This window comes from Teleopsis dalmanni, chromosome 2, assembly GCF_002237135.1.
Source record: "Teleopsis dalmanni isolate 2A chromosome 2, ASM223713v2, whole genome shotgun sequence".
Lineage (NCBI taxonomy): Eukaryota > Metazoa > Arthropoda > Insecta > Diptera > Diopsidae > Teleopsis > Teleopsis dalmanni.
In genome coordinates this window covers 109232273-109249985 of record NC_051847.1, presented here as the reverse complement: position 1 = coordinate 109249985, position 17713 = coordinate 109232273, and the positions used below count along the sequence as shown (strand labels likewise).

Here is a 17713-nt window from a genome sequence, read left to right as displayed (position 1 = left end):
AATATTTACAATATTTATTTGCTGCATAAGCGTGATTACAAGCGAGCTAAAATATGTTAGGTTTGTTAAGCTTAACATTCTGCCCGGCTTGAATTACGTTATTCAAGAATGAATCTATGAGCAATGATTAATTTGATTTGCAATGCATTGTGTGTTTTTTTTTTTAAAAAATCAAAAAAAAATAAAAAAAAAAATAATTACAACATTTTGTGGATATATAAATACACATATAATTTTTAAACAATAAATAGTTATACAATATTACATAAACTTAAGAATATAAAATTTAGAGTTTATAGCATCATGAGAATTTGAGAAGCTATGTAATTGTTTCAGGCTCCAAAGTAAATCTTGTTCGTGGCATCGCGTTTGGTGTGAGAGTTTGTGTTGGCTGATTGACTTCTGGACGCTTTACCTGCTTTATTTTCCATATCATCCATATGATGGCTCCAACGACAAGAATTAGGGTTATGGAATTAATTGCGTAGTGGTGCATGCTGTCCGTCTGTAGTTTGTGTGGTAATTCAGCGAATTTTTCATCTTTCAGAGTATTGTGAAGTAGCTTTAACTGTTTAAGTTCATTGCTGAGATTCAATGAACTTCCTTTAAACTTTGACCATAATTCTGAGTTATTGATGACAGGTATCTCACCAAATGCAATGTAAGATTCATACATGGTGTCGGTAAGCGTTTGATGTGTCTGAATTGTAGACGTTTGGTGTTTGAGTACACAGTCGTCTTGTAAATTCAGCAGTGTTGCACCTTGTAGTTCTAAATGAGTCGTGATGCCCTTACAGACGGCCGTAACTGTTGTATTGTTTTTTGACCCGAATATCCATTGGTTCGCATGATACAGGGGACTCCAAATAATGTTCGATTTTGTTTCCTGCACATTACACGTATTGTCAGATATGTTTTTTAATAGGTTAAATTCGCAAGCGTAAACCTGTGAGCCGGTGTTATATTTTGATTGTTTATCTGAACAAAGTAGTTTGTTTTCTGGTTGCTTGAAAATCATACACTCCTTATACTGTTCACGAGTTAAGGCAAAATATTGGTCTCTATGTGGCGTGGCAGCTAAAAATGAAGCTTCTGGAACTATTGTCATCATTGTATTGTTGACTGTTGCAGGAATTGGGACGAGATTGAATAAATCGAAATCCTCATGATCGGTTAATGGCAGTTGTAAGACAACTATCAAATGATCTTGTGTGATTCCACTTTGTGAAGACATCAACGTGTATAAATGAATAACGTCCTCTTGATTAAATGGAAGACGAAGTGAATGAGGTAAATGGCCCTTGATCTTCATGATTTGGTCTTGAAGTTGTTGTGGAGACATCAAAAGAGAATTAATTCTGCCATGCTGAGTATCAGTTAAGACATCAAATATCGCAGCTTCAATTTTCATTAATGTATGTGCCATCCATGTAAGTTGGGTTACCAGTGATGTATAGATCTCTAGGTGGTTAATACGTTTAGTATTATGATTAGTGTAATCTACTATTTTGTTTGTCTCATCTTGTAGTTGATTCAGTTTGACTGCAATGGCTTCTGTAGTTTTGCTGAATATATTTAGAGTTGAGTCCATGACTGTAGTCTGATTTTTGATCATTTTTGATAGTACATCTTCATTATTGTTGATTTGAGTTAGAGTTTTAGAAATCGTTTCAGCATATTCTGAATCTAAAACACCAAATAATTTGTTAGCAATATTTCCAACTATATTGATGGCTCCTCTGGCTGATCGGTGTCTCGTCATGACCTTCGTTTCAGTTCGTAACTCTATGTTAGTATTATTGAATTGACGGACGAGCACATAACAGCTTTCTTGTTGCTGTAACAATGGGCACAATTGCTGAAGTGCTGCTGTGCCATTTTGAAACCTTTCGATCTCCTTTCGAATAGGCGCGAACTCAAAGTAAGTGATAATTTTCCATCTTCCAATGATTTGATTTACGGTGCCAATTCCTTCAAAATATATTCCGGGTTTGTTTGGAAATGATATTTCTTCAATGGGTTTCGAAAGTATTAATGGTATCATCAAAATTGTCACAAGTATGGTCATCATTAAAGATGTGCCATCATATATCTTTCGACGCTTTGGCAACGCTTCACTAGGTTCATTCGTTCGTCTTGTTTGTGTGACAGTAGAATTTTGTTTTGTTGGATTTTGATTAATGCTGCCTTCAGTGGGTAGGGGGGCCAATGATCGTAATGGTCGTTTAAAAATCCCATTGGCTGTTTTTATGTCAGCTACACGGACCAAACCATCTTCTCCTTCATACACCTGTTGCACCCTGCCAAGAGGCCATTTGTACATGGGTAGATTATCATCTTTAATAATGACTAAATCACCTTGGCATAGATTTGCCTTTTGTTGTTTCCATTTGTACCTTGATTGGAGTTCATTGAGATATTCCTTTGACCATCTTCTCCAGAATTCTTGTTTGAGTTCAGAAACTAAACGCCATCGTGATGATAAACTCATTCGGCTCTCTTTTTGATAAGGATCTACATTAGTGGTAGGTGGTTCGCCTATGAGAAAGTGTCCTGGTGTAAGCGCTGTTAGATCATTTGGATCGGATGACATTTTTGTTATTGGCCTTGAATTTAACATGGCTTCTATTTCAGTTATGACTGTTGTCAATTCTTCATAAGTCAATGAAGCGTTGAAAATTCCTTTAATCATTAAATGTTTAGCTGACTTGACGGCAGCTTCCCAGAGTCCTCCAAAATGAGGAGCTCTTGGTGGAATGAATTTGAAGTCAATTCCCTTGTTACTACTGGTCTTAATGATCTTTTCTTTACCATTTTCTGAATAAATGGTAGACTGGAGCTCTTGTAGTTGGTTTCTCGCCCCAACAAAGTTAGTCGCATTGTCACTATAAATTGTTTGGCATCTTCCTCTTCTGCTGATAAAACGTTGAATAGCGGCTATGAATGCCTCTGTTGTCAGGTCACTCACCACTTCTAGGTGAACAGCCTTAGTCGCGAAACAGCAAAATACTGCTAAATATGCCTTTGTTGGCCTTTTTCCTCTAATTTTATAATGAATCCATATCGGACCACAGTAATCAACTCCTGTGGTAAAAAATGGTTTAGTCAGAGTAACTCGATCAGTCGGTAAGTTGCCCATGAGTTGGTCCATCAGTTTTGGTTTTGCCTTTGAACAGATGACACAGCTGTGAACAATGTTTCGCGCCATAATCTTTCCTTTAATCGGCCAGAAGTTTTGTCTCATTATGCTTAGCAATAATTGTGGAGCACAATGGGAATTTTCTTCATGTTTCATTATGAACATCAATTTCACTATTGAGTGATTGTAAGGAATTACTGTTTAGCATCATATGGCAATGTTGATGCTTCAAGCCTTCCTCCAACACGAAGTACACCTTGTTCGTCAATGAACGGTGCTAAAGTATTTAGTTGACTCGAACTGTTGACTGCTTTACATTGTTTTAAATCAGAGATTTCTTTTGCAAATTCTGAGCCCTGAATAGTTTTAATTATGAAGACTAATGCATCTCGTAATTCTTTTGGAGAAAGTGTTCTTGTTGGTGATTGTGTGCGATGAAATACACGGCGAACATAAGCAATTGTTCTTTGGAGGTATCTGAATGAGTTTCGATGATCAATTTGATTTATCATGTGATCAGAACCAGTCGTTTGAATGATAATGTTAACTGTATGTCCTTGTCGTCTTTCGATATCAGTTGAGATGTTAAATGCCTTTGGGTTTGGCTGTTGCCAAAATTCGTTGCTTCCATGAAGAAAGAGTGGACCAAAAAACCATATATGTGAATAATTGAACATTTTAACCTTTATTCCTCTGGAAATGATGTCAGCAGGATTATCGTTTGATGCCACATGATGCCATTGATCAGCATGTGACATCTCTTGAATTTTGCTAATACGATTTGCTACGAATGTGTGCAATGAGGCAGATGAAGATATTATCCATGACAAAACAATTTTGGAATCGGACCAAAAGTAGGTTGGCACGTTTTGATACTTTAAATCTTGTTTAACTCTTTCTGCTAAATCGACTCCCAGCAATGCTGCGCAGAGTTCTAGTCGTGGAAGTGTCTGTTTCTTTAATGGTGCTATTCTAGATTTGGCGCACAATAGTCTCGATGTTATTGTCTTATCATTATATATTGCTCGCACGTACATAGCTGCTCCATATGCCTTCTCTGATGCATCCGTAAACACGTGTAATTGAATCGAACAGGGAACCGTCGAATTAAAAATATGTCTGGGTACTTTCACAGTATTTAATGTTTGTAAGTCATTTCTAAACCGCTTCCATTCTAGCTGAGCCTGAGGTAACAGTTCCGCATCCCAGGAATAGTTTTGTTGCCACAATTCCTGCATGAACATTTTAGCTGTTACAGTAATGGGGCCAAAAATTCCCAAAGGATCAAAAATTCGAGCTAAGTCCGATGCCACAATCCGCTTCGTGATAGGTTGCTCTGATGACATCTCTGCCTTACCGCAAAATTCGTCTGATTTCGGGAGCCAAATAATGCCTAATGTTTTTGTTGGCTTTATGGCTGAGTCATCTAAATCAAGGTTGATTTCTTGGTCTTCTATCGGAATGTTTTGTAGGAGTCGTGTATTATTTGAGCACCATTTTCTCAGCTTAAATCCTGATTTACTGAGCAGTTCCGTAAGTTGTTGTTGAGTGTCTAAGGCGGTAATGATGCTGTTAGTTCCGCTTAAACAGTCATCTACATAAAAATCATTAAGTAATGCAGGTGCTCCAAGCGGATAGTTGGTCATATTATGTTTCGCAAGGTGTTGAAGACATTTTGTTGCAAGATAAGGGGCTGACTTTGTTCCATATGTAACCGTTTTCAGTCGGTAATATTGTATACTATCATCAGCACTTTTTCTCCAGATTATCAGCTGCTGTGCTGTATCTTCATCATGTACTTGAATTTGCCGGTACATTTTCTCAATATCGGCCGTAAATACAAACCGGTGTATTCTAAAACGCAACAGTATTGAAAAAAGATCACTTTGCACTGTTGGACCTTTGTGCAAAATATCGTTTAGTGCTAAACCGCTTGATGTTTTTGCTGATGCATAAAAGACAACTCTCAATTTGGTTGTAGTGCTGTCAGGTTTCAAGACACAATGATGAGGAATGAAATATTGTGCTCCTTTGACATCTTTCGGGCAAACCTTTTCCATGTGACCTAATGACTCGTAGTCATCCATGAACTTTATGTACTCCTTGTATAAATTTGGGTCCCTTTGTAACTTCCTTTCCAGAGAACAAAATCGATTGAATGCTATCTCACGCGATCTACCAAGTGTTGTGGGATCATCGCGGAAAGGTAAGCGTACAATGAAACGACCATCGTGATTTGTCTTTACATGATTTGTAAAGTGATTTTCACACCATTTCTCAGATAAAGTCAAAACCCTTTCTGCAGTCTCAATGTTATCTAACTTCCAAAATCGTTCTATCATTTCTGACATTTCACCAACTTCTCCTGTAGTAATAGCGCATGTTGGTTTAATATCTGTTGTAGTTTTAGTCTTACCAACCACCAACCAACCTAGAACCGAATTTTGTAACAGTGGCGAATTCTTTCCTATTATCAATTGTTCTGTATGATATTGTTCTGTATGAGTACAGTATGATAGAATTCAGCACCAATCAGTATGTCAATTCGTCCAGATCTGTTAAAGCTGGGGTCTGCTAATTCTACATTCTGTGGGATCTGCCAATCCGAGATATCTAGGTCTCGTGACGGTTGTGGTGATATTATTTGTGGCAGTACAAATGCCTCTAGTCTCGTCCTGAAGCTTCCATTAGTAGCCTGCAGTTCAACATTTACGCGAGATTTTGAGTTCCCGAATTGACGGCCAATACCTTCGATCGATAGATTTGAATTTGTGGTAATTAAAGATAACTTGTTGATTACTCTTTGGGTTACTAGGTTCACTTGAGACCCTGAGTCGAGTATGGCACGAACATCACACGTTCGTCCATTGTTTGCAATAATGCGCACCTTTGCAGTGGCTAGCAGAACGTAATTACGAGTACACTTTGCATTAGTTGTTGCTGTTATGGATGGCGATTCATTAGCGTTGATCAATGTTGTGGTTGACTTTGTGTTTGTTGTTGGTGCCCTTGAAGGTTTAGGTGACTGTTGCTCTAAATGGAGCAAAGTGTTATGCTTCTTGGCACATTTTTTACATGATCCAGCTTCACAAACCTTTGCTTTATGATCGGATTTGAAACAATTCACACATAGTTTTTGTCGTTGAATCCAATTTAATCGTTCAGGAGGAGTCATTTCAATGAACTTTTTGCAATAGTAGATCGGATGTTTATCTGTATTACAAACTTTACATAGATCTGAACAAACCATAGTTACGGCTATCCTTTTGTTGGGTTTATATACTGCATTGTCTCGTAGACCTATAGCCTCAAGTGACTGAAATCTCAATTCTAAAAATTCTAAGAATTGTTTTATTGTGGGCATCTCCTTTGGGTTGGTAAGAGTTTGTTCAAAACTGCAATGTGTATTTTTATCCAATTTTTTTAATAGTATGTGAACTAAAATTGGATCCCAAGTTGATGTTTCAATATTTAAATTATGAAGTTCACATAGACTTTCCTTTGTTGTGTCATGCATATTTTTAATGGCTTGGACTGTTGGATGGTCATATAAAGAGTTTTGAGCTGTCAAACGTTGCAAAACTGCTGATACTAGAACTCTTTTATTCTCATATCTACTTTGTAGTAATTGCCATGCCGTCTCATAATTTGCATCTGATATTTGCAAATGCTTGATGAGTGCTTCAGCTTCGCCTTGAATATTGGTTTTCAAATACCAGAGTTTCTGTGAGTCTGATATTCTTTGATTGTGTATCAGTTGTGCAAACAGATCACTGAATTGTCGCCAACTCAAATAATCTCCACTGAACTTTGGAAGAGATATTGTTGGCAAAGTAGCCGATGATTGGTAAGTTGACCTAATTGATGTCTCAATCTTGGTCGACTTACTAGTCCATTCCACCATTGTATCTTGCACCAATTGTTCAAGTGCTAGATAATGATTGCAATCAGGAGGGTTGTCTTGCCGTTCCTGAATAGTAAAATTTAAACCTTCAGCCTGATCCCCATAACTTGGTAAGCGTAGCTAATTTTACTGCAAAATATTGTGGTACCTGTTGCTGGTTATCTTGTCTCACATTGTGGTTGAGACGATTGATTGATTTACACACTGCATTTCGTCTGTTGACTAATGCCTGAATAATTTCATTCTCTTGACCACCAGTAGGTAATACTATTTCAGGAGCTTCAACATCATTATTTATCTGAAGGTTCAACCCCTTTATTGTTGATGGTTGAGCCTTAATGAGTAATGCTTCCAGCTCTTGAGTTATTGTGGTGATATATTTGTTACCCAAATTTATGATTACCATGCCGTAATCTTGTGTGAAATAGTCCGATGTTCTTGCTAGTACATCGGCTTGTTGTAGTTGCTCATCATTAGCCTTGAAGTCAGCTAATAACTGTTCTAAAGTTGTTTTACGATCTTCGAGATATTGACGTGTTTTCCTGCTGGGTGAGTCCTTCTTGAAGTTGCGAATGATTCTGTCGATCTCTGAACCAATTGAATCCTGCTGGTCAGTTAAAGTGGATATTGATTTTGGATCCATGGTTATTGTATTTCCGTTGAAGTTGTTTTCAATGAAGGTTTTTTGTAAACGCTGCTGGCTCACACTGAGTTGCTCTTGCCAATCACGTCGGGGTCACCAATGTATACCACGTAATCTGAGGTGGTATCAATGTCTGTATTTGCTTACTTTGTTACACTGACTATTAGGCACATAAACCAATAATCAGGTAGTTAAGATGAAAGGCTTGCAGACACATAAACCGCTAGCCAAGTAAGTAAATAATTTTTATTTTGTTTCTACAGTGGTTAAAAGGCACATCTACCAATAACCAATTTTTGATTGTGAAGTAAAGACGATTGTTTTCGCTTTCAAGTTTTATTATTAATATTGTTACCTTATATAGTATAGAATTACTTACTAAGCATAATAATAATTACAATTATTGGTGACTAAAATAATAATTTAAATTTCACATATTGCTGCATAAGCATAAATACAATATGTGAAGTTATTGAACTTATAAACGTAAATATTTACAATATTTATTTGCTGCATAAGCGTGATTACAAGCGAGCTAAAATATGTTAGGTTTGTTAAACTTATTGTATCAGCAGATGAAAATGCTGCAAAAAGCTATCCGGATAAATTAGCAAAAATAATTGAAAAGGGCGGTTACACTCCAGATCAAATATTCATTGCCGATGAAACGGGGTTGTTTTGGAAAAAATGCCGGACAGAACGTATATAGCAAAATGCGAAAAATCAGCTGGTAGTTTTAAAGCAGCCAAAGAGCGAGTAACGTTTTCGTTTTGTAGTAACGCTTCTGGTGATAAAATATTAAAGCCTCTCTTGATAAATAAATCTCTTAATCCACGAGCTTTAAGAGATAAAAACATTAAACAACTTCCAGTTTATGATGGCCAATAAAAAGGCATGGATGACAACAGACCTCTTTACAAATTGGTTCAATAACTGCTTTGTTCCTGAAGTCCAGAAATATATGGAATACAAGGGTTTGGATTTTAAAATACTTTTGCTTCTTGATAATGCACCCAGTCTCCCATTATTAGATCATCCAAATATACAATTGCTGTTTTTGCCGCCTAATACCACCTCGCTAATTTAGCCACTCGATCAGGGTATTATAGCAACATTTAAAATATACTACATAAAGCAAGCGTTTAAACATATTTTAAATTCAGTAGAAGAAAAAAATTTGAGTGTTGTGGAAGCATGGAGAAAGTTTACCATTATGGATTGTATTACACATGCTATTCTTGCCATCAAACAGTTGCGCCAATTGACTTTAAATGCCTGTTGAAAAAAAATGTTGCCATCATGCACTAAAAGTAAAAGATTTGTTGAACAAAAATCAGCTGTGTGTTCTGAAATTATAACTCTATCAAATGCAATTGGTGGCGAAGGTTTTAACAACATGCAAGTGTCTGATATAAATGAATTGAAGCGTGAAACTCCTTTACATGAAGATAATTTAATTGAATTTATGACAGTTGATGACAGTCAAGAAGTCGATTATGATAAAGTAAAAAGTGAAGATAAGGAATTAACGGCTGATTTAATTCACAAGGGCTTGAAATTTGCAAAAAGTATGGAGCAACATTGCCTAACCTATGATCCTGACATGAAGCGTGCATTACAATTTTCACGCAATCTTAACTGTTGTATAGCTGGATATGAAGAATTGTATAAACAACTTAAAAAACCAAAAAACAGCAGCTAATAACAGATTTTTTAATAATTAAAAAAACAGTTACTATTAATATTGATTGTTAAGTTTTATATTAAATTTAGTATAAAAATCAATTATTAATAATCATAATTATTATTACAAATATCATATTAATCACATATATAAGTATATTAATTATTACAATTATTTTATGTGTAAATAAGTACTTTAATTCTGTTTTTGTTGTTGTTGTTATTTGTGTTATCACATATTTATAGCAATGTTGCTGGCTCTCACAACTAAATATTCACACGCTATCAGCGTGCCAGACGTAACATGATCATCTTCACACGCCACTGTGCGAGATTGATAAGCATTATGTGTGTTTTCTTTTATCGTGTGTTCGTTGTGAGTTGCAGCAATAGGCAAGCCGCTGCGACAATTCTGTTGTTCCCACAGGTGCAATATGAGTTGGCGCATGGCATAAGTGATAGCACATTTAAGTCATTAAATTTGTGAAGCAAGTTGGTATATGGCAAAATACATATACCAGCTTTCTAACTGCACTAAATAGTATAAGTTTAGGTAATGCACATATTTCCCACGTATGCCCTTGGCCTTGAATGTTCAAAGTCCATCGGATAACAAATCGTGGGAACTAGGTGCATTTCCTCTTTTACCATAAGCTTAGCATTAATAATTTTGTATAAAAGCAGAACATTTCTCAATAAAATTAAATTCAATTTAAACACCTGAATTCAAACAAGCGTTTTCTTTTGGTTTAAGTGCCTAAAAGAACCTTGATCAAAGTCGGTTTATGTGCCGAATTTGAAAACCTATAACAAATAAATAAAGAAATAATTAATTAAATAAACACATATATATATGTAAATATATATATCTATTTATATAAAATACGTAACTGGTTCATGTGCCGGATTGCGTAAGTGAATGCTAAGCTGGTTAATGTGCCGGATTAGCTAAATCCGTATCAGACTAGATGCGGATGAAAACATAACGTGTAAACGCTAAGCTGGTTTAAGTGCCGGATTGGCTAAAAGCTGTTTCAAACTAGGTACAGTGCATAACACTGCTGATAGCATTTTTAAGTCTATTCGTAATAAATGTGCACGCTTGTTATCAATTAGTGATTAGTAATTACCAATTTGACATTAAAGTTTGATACAATATATTTTTCTTTTGTAACAAAATAAATTTTTTTTTTAATTAATATGGAATTATTTTATAAATTTTTTTACACGATTTTATGGAAAAATATTTCGAATGTTTTCGTCTTACACGATTTTTTTAAGTTGTAGAACATATCCCCAAATTTAAGAAACGCATCTACCGTGTAAAAAGAGTTGGTGTATATAGAAAGTATACTGTATGTATATATATATATACATATATATATATATCTTATATATAAAAAAATCGTGTCACGGTGTTTGTGTTTAAACTCCTCCAAAACGGCTTGACCAATTGTCATAAAACTTTTTGTGTATATTTGGTAGGAATGAGAATAGGTCGTAAAGAATATTTCATACCGCTAAAGTAATTAGGGTGTTCCTATCCAGCAAAAATATCTTTATTGCTTTAACAAAAATTTTTTTATTTTTTTGACATAAATTTTTTTTTATATTTTTGAAAAAGAAAAATTTTTTTTATTATTACGCCAAGAAGAACTCGAGCATTTACATCCACTTCGTTTCTTTGTCTTGCGTTCAAGTACGAGCCAGATATTGAATATTCCGCACATCCGGAAGTGATGATTGGTTCTATGAACAAAGATTGCCCTTATTGTCATGCACTCGAATTCAAACAAAAATCAGACGGGTTGTGTTGTGCATCAGAAAAAGTGCAACTACCAGAAATTGAGAGACCACCAGAACCATTGAACGGCTTGCTCATTGGCACGCATGAAGATTCAAATCTGTTCATGAAGTCCATTCGCATATTTAATTCATGCTTCCAAATGACTTCGTTCGGAGCAACGGAAATAGTTCACAATACTGCGGTAATTGGTCAACAATTTAATTCAACGTTTAAAATCAAAGGCCAAGTGTACCATAAAGTAGATTCATTTTTGCCAATGCCAAGGTTAGGTTAGGTTAGGTTATACCGGCGATCCCAGGGGGATCCACTGAGGCATATAGGCCCATTGTGATACCGTATTATTTAAAACCCATGAGCTAAAACCATCCAGAACCTTTAATAAAGCTTATGATAATAAAGCTGATGATGCTATATAGAGGGAGGTCTCGAAGTTCGTCAAGATCCTCAAAAAAGAAAGCCCCCAAAAATTTAAGGCGACGCCGCGCATGTGCCAGACAGGAAGAAAGCAGGTGAGAGGCACTTTCGTCATCCTCACCACAACTGCGACAAAAATGGTTGAACGGTAGATTCAGTCTCCTAGCATGATTACCTAGAATACAATGACCTGTTAGTAAACCTACTACAAGACTGATATCTCTACGGGACATCTCTAAGAGAGATTTCGATTTTCTATTGTTGGTCACATTGCATACAGATGCCTGCATATTGCACTCTTCCCATCTTTTGTTAAAAAGTTCGGAACAGGAAGAACTCAAAATCAATTTGCATGATGTTAACGATATGCCCAGATTGTTTAGGTGTTCCGAGTGGTTCCCTGAAGCACCACGTCTGGCTAGCTCGTCTGCTTTACAATTGCCGTAAATATCCATATGACCGGGAACCCAGATTAGAGAAATATTGAACTGCATCACCATCTCATTTAGAGATGTGTAGCAGTCAAGGACCGTCTTGATGTGCATTGGACAGAACTCGAGGACTTTAAAGCAGCTTGACTATCCGATAGTATACATATATTCCTTTCAAGTATATTACCTACTTCTAGACCAGCTAAAGCTTCCTTAATGGCAATTACTTCTGCCTGAAAAACACTACAGTGATCCGGAAGCCTATAGCAGGAGGATATATTCAGCCCATTTGAGAAAACTCCACCGCCTAAGCCGGTCCCAGTCTTTGAACCATCAGTAAAAATTTGTAGACCCTCACCTAGGGAGGGACCTCCTGATAACCAAGCTTCCCTGGATGGGAATCTATCAATAAATTTCCTATCAAAGTTGAGAATCGGAGAGGTGTAGTCAATGTTATTTCGAGTAAAACAGAAAATATTTAGAATCGAGCCGTGCCCATAGTCACTAACCTTCTATTATGAAGTAGCCTTAAGTCTTAGGGCAGATGATGCTGCCAACTGCTTACTGATGATAACAAGTGGCATTAAGTGGAGCATTAGATCTAATGCCATAGATAGTGTTGTACATAGAGCACCACTAATACAGAGTTCAGCCTTGCGGTGAACCCTGTACAGTACGAAGATTTATCAAGAGCTGTCCACCATATGACAATGCCATACAGAAGTATTGGTCTAATGACAGCAGTGTATAACCATTGAGCGATACGTGGTTGCAATCCCCACCTTTTACCAATAGCTATTTGACAAAGGAGCAATGCAATGTTTGCTTTCCTAGCTCGCTCCAAAACATTTTCTTTCCAGCTCAGTTTCCTATCGAAAACAATGCCTAAAAATTTTGCTTTCTCAATAAATTGTATCGCTGAACCTTTAATACAGAGTGGAGAAAGATTTGGAACCCTATGTTTTCTGGTAAATATTACGATTTCTGTTTGGCCAATGCCAAATGAACCATATAAATGTTTACAAATATACTTCACGGGCGGTGAGGACATCAATCGTGTCGATGCACGTTGCGAAAACAATAACATCAATTCGCCGTATGCCAGGCGCATTGTCGGCGAACTAGATACCCTATTGAACGAACACAATGAATTATTGAAATTCTTTAAATCACACATGCACAAATTGCAAAGTGACAATCACGCTATCATCATCAATCCTGATAAAACACCAGCTGGAGAGCACGTACGTAGATTCAATGTGCCTGTTGTTGACGACGTTGCTGGAATCATGGTTGGCGACATCACATCGACTCGAGAAATCGTGATTAGAAGAAGAAACAATAATCTGGATTTCATCGCCGACACACACCGTTCATACGACGCTCTACAATATCCGCTAATCTTCTGGAAGGGACAAGACGGATATTGCATAAACATTAAACAACGAGATCCCGAAACAAACAAGTTCGATGGATTTTTATGCATATCGTATGATGATTCGACGCGATTAAGACAATATCATTCTGCGATATCATGACCGACACCGAAACAGGCGATATTGGTAATTCCATCATTCTACCATCATCAGTTGAAATAATTTATACGGCAAAACAACGTTTGCCGGGTTATCCAGTATATATATATAATTTCGCGAAATATATATATAGAAAGTATACTATATATACTATATATAGTATACTATATAATATATATATTTATTATTTATATTATTTATATTATAATTGATATAAATATATATATGTTCTTTATATATATTATATATATATATATATTATATATATAATATATATTTCGCGGAAAAAAAACAACTTCCAAAAAAAGCCCTTTTACTTGTGGACAGCACACCGTACCACGCAAAAGTCAACAAATTTCAAAGTGGTGATGGAATGATCACTATAATGTGTTTTCCACAAAATTGCAGTACCGTTGTATAGCGAATGGACCAATTAAACAAAACATAAAAATAGCCTTTTGGCAGATTTGCTTGCAAATATCATCCGAAACAAGATCTAGCTAATGCTAGGGATCAAGATATAATACCTAACACTGAGTGAAGATACGCCACTAAATGTAATCAAAGAAAATCTAAACGAAGAACAGGCAGCCATGAAATCAATGGTCCAACAACTTGATTCAAATGTGTTGCTAACAACTGAACAAGCTAGTCAACGGGTAAACGAAACCTTTTTAACCAAGAAACTGAGAGTGATGATGAAGAAAGCAAAGATGAAGTTAAGGCACAACAAATTGTTCCCCCGTAAAAAATTAAGGCAACAAATTCTATAAGTGCATACAATATGTGCATTCAGTGAGCCGAGAAGAATGGAATGCCCCTGCAAATTTTAGTTTAAAACAACATATAGAAGAAGCAGTACTGAAAAATATCACTTGCCAAAGAAAGCAATTACTTAGGGCCATGTTATGCAGAGTGTCTCGGGCACGGCAAAATTCGCTCTTTCGGGCTATGCCGAAAATGCATGTTATGCAGAGTGTCACATCAGTATTGCCAATTTTATATTTTTACTACTTCTTGATTGTGCCTAAATTTAAAAGAAAATTTAGATATGCTCACTTTCAATTTGCCACCAAAAATAACTAGTAAGAAAAAACTCATAGAGGCTGTACTAATGTTAATTTATTATATTATTTTATAATAATTGTTAACAGTACTAAACAGTACTTATGCCTTTCTTTAAAATCGGAAAGTGTAATAATTATATTAATAGCGATTTATTAAAAAAAAGGCTGTGTTGCTTACTGCCATTTTTTCTTCAAAACGTATTAGAATTGTAGTAATTTGCTCCTAAAAGGCGCAAATTTTAAAATTTATTACTAAACAACACTATTTTGCCTTAGTGCCAGGGCACAAATACGCCGACTCTTATGCCGGAGTTTGAACGGCCATATTGTTATTTCTCTCATTCTCAAGTTTAAAATTGGCATTGAAAACAACAACAATTGTACTCATGCCGTTTCCGAGACACTCTGCATAACATGGCCCTCAATTTTTTTTATTATATATTTACTTTGTATTGGTAGATCAGTTACGTGAATTTTTTCTCGGTTAGTGCTATAACTCGGTATTTGGAACAGCCTTGGTTTTCATTAGGTTGGAATAACCGAGAACGTACTGTATGGACATATGTACACATATAATTTAGGAATTTAAAGAATAATAAAATTAATTTAAAGACGATCTAAAGAATTGTTTAATTTATCTAGTGACAAGGATAAAAAATTCTCGATTGCTTTAAGAAAAGCAAAATAATAGAAATTTTTAACTTCAACTTCAAATTTTTAAATTCGATTCTCGACAGAATTTCAATTAAAAAACTATGCAATTTAAATGTTAATATCTGTATAAAATATTAATTGTTTAATAAAAAAAATTAGGAAAAATTGAAACGTGAAAATATTCGATTGCTTTAAGAAAATATTCGAAAATTTAAAATTGCTTTCTTTTGGATAAATTTTTTATGTAAAAACAAATTCATTAGGGAATCGGTGCAACACATATCATATGTCTATCTCATAAGTGCAACTCAAGTACAATGTATTCTGACGGAATAAACTTTAAGTTAACAGTTTTCGTGGGAATGCTTTGTTCACTGGGTTCTGCTAAATAAAAATATTCTCACCAATTTTGTTATTGCACTTATATATATAAGTATTTGCAACAGCTTTGGTTTTCATTAGGTTGCAATAACATATACCGTACTTTATATGTATGTATATTTATATAATATATCATATATAATATGATTACGGGGATTTATAATATGTAATAATTATTCATATATTTCAACAAACACATGCATATATCTTTCATTTTTCTATATTATTTAGCTTACTGCTTGCGAATTTGAATTAGTATCTTCATCCATAAGTTTGTCTGTCTCCATTTTTATCATGTTTCGATATCAGTAATTGAAAAAGGGAAAATTTTCGCCTATCTCTTAATTTTATCTGAAAGACAATATTTTTAATGTATACAGTGAATTTAGTGTGATGTATTTAATACCGTGATTTTGAAATTTATACTTGAGTAACATAACTTCTTAAAAATAAATATATTATGAATTTATTTTTGTAAAAAAAATTTAAGAATGCAACATGTTTATTCTCATTAGCAGAAAACAATAAACATTTTCCATGATATATCCGAACAAAATGCAATACGACAAATATTACCGAAAATTCAACGAAGTTTTAACGACGTTGTCACGAACTTAGTTTTACAAAAATACGACAAAAACAGTAGTACCAACATAAATAATAATGCTGCTTATTGACCAATTAGTATTTTCAACTTTATAAAGCGGGTATTACACTACATTCATACAAACTAAATTAAAGTGAACATGTAAGCAGTGTATCCCTCATCAGATCTGAATATTATAGCATTGACAGACGGGAGGTAAATTATCATTCAGGGGCTAAATTATAATTTATTTGCTCATTTAGCAGTTTTAAATGATCATTTATGGTCTTTAAATGACCGAATTTAACTCAATTTATCATTTAGGTTTTTAGAAATGGTAATGCTGCATATGCAAGTGAAACGAAATAAAAAATGAAACAAATTTCAAACTATTTGGTTGTCGAAATGTAAACAAAACATATTTGGAAATATGTATATATCGAGTATTGGAATACTCGATATATTTATATATATTTTATATTTTTATTATATATTTTAATTTTTTTATATATTTTATAATTTTTTTATATATTTTATATTTAATTAAACCAAATTTTTTTTTAATTTTTCTTGCTTATCCATTTTGAATTTAAAATCCTTTCTTTGGCTGTTTCAATAACAACAAACATATCAGTGACGATTGCTCTAAGGTGCGGAGGTGTGCGGTGAACACCCTAACATAATTTGCAAAATGTCAAATAACATAGGTATATAAATTTATTAAGTATCTTCACATCAAGAATTATTATTATTTATTACATTTCCATATATATATATTTAAAGTTTTAGCAAAAACAATTAAATATAATTGTTTATGAAAACTGAATCAATTTGCTTCTGTTAGCCGCTATACTTGTTAGTTGTGCTCATATATTTGCAGCTCAAATCACAGAACATTTCTATTTTATTTCGTCTCTCCCCTTTGTGTGCAAAGAAGTTGGCCGCACATTCATACGTTGCATATGAACAAAATAATGTGCATGTGCTCCCGTTCGTAATATCAGAAATAGAGATTTATATAGTGGGAATTGTATGAGAGTAATTTTCTGTTCTACTCGAATATCAACTGCATGCATACGAATCCAATATGATGATTTGCTAAAGTGGTTGCATGAGCGGCTGAAGTTTGCAGCTCATCTCACCATACATTTCTATCACATTTCGTCTCTCCCCTTTTAACAATAGCACCCAGGAATTTCTGTCGCTGACTGTGCAGAGTACTTGTCCGCACATTTATACGTTGCAAGTGGGTTTAATTTTGTTTGATCACTGGATAAACATGTATGGTTCTGAGTTAAAACTCTTTTGTTTGAAAAAAGTTGGTTTGATGTTACGAGAAGAATTATGTGAAAAATTTTGTTTTTTCCATATTGATATAATATTAAACTTATATATAAATTATTAATTTAATTTGTTTAATATGTTATTTTGTTAATGAATTGTTAATATAATATTGCGAATATATTGTT

The 17713-nt window shown here is 34.6% G+C and overlaps 1 protein-coding gene across 2 annotated transcripts in view; it reads right to left on the bottom strand.

The window, feature by feature from the left end:
• Window positions 1-16288, bottom strand: part of LOC119683578 (F-box/WD repeat-containing protein 11) — a 33992-nt gene extending 17704 nt beyond the window's left edge. For both annotated transcript variants that reach the window (XM_038097338.1, XM_038097339.1), the window contains exons 1-2: window positions 16065-16288; window positions 15895-16009 (exon numbers count right to left, since the gene is read on the bottom strand). In XM_038097338.1, the coding sequence (XP_037953266.1) occupies window positions 15895-15954 (60 nt within the window). In that variant the 5' untranslated portion in view covers window positions 15955-16009; window positions 16065-16288. The remainder of the gene's footprint in view (window positions 1-15894; window positions 16010-16064) is intronic.
• Window positions 16289-17713: the final 1425 nt, after the last annotated feature.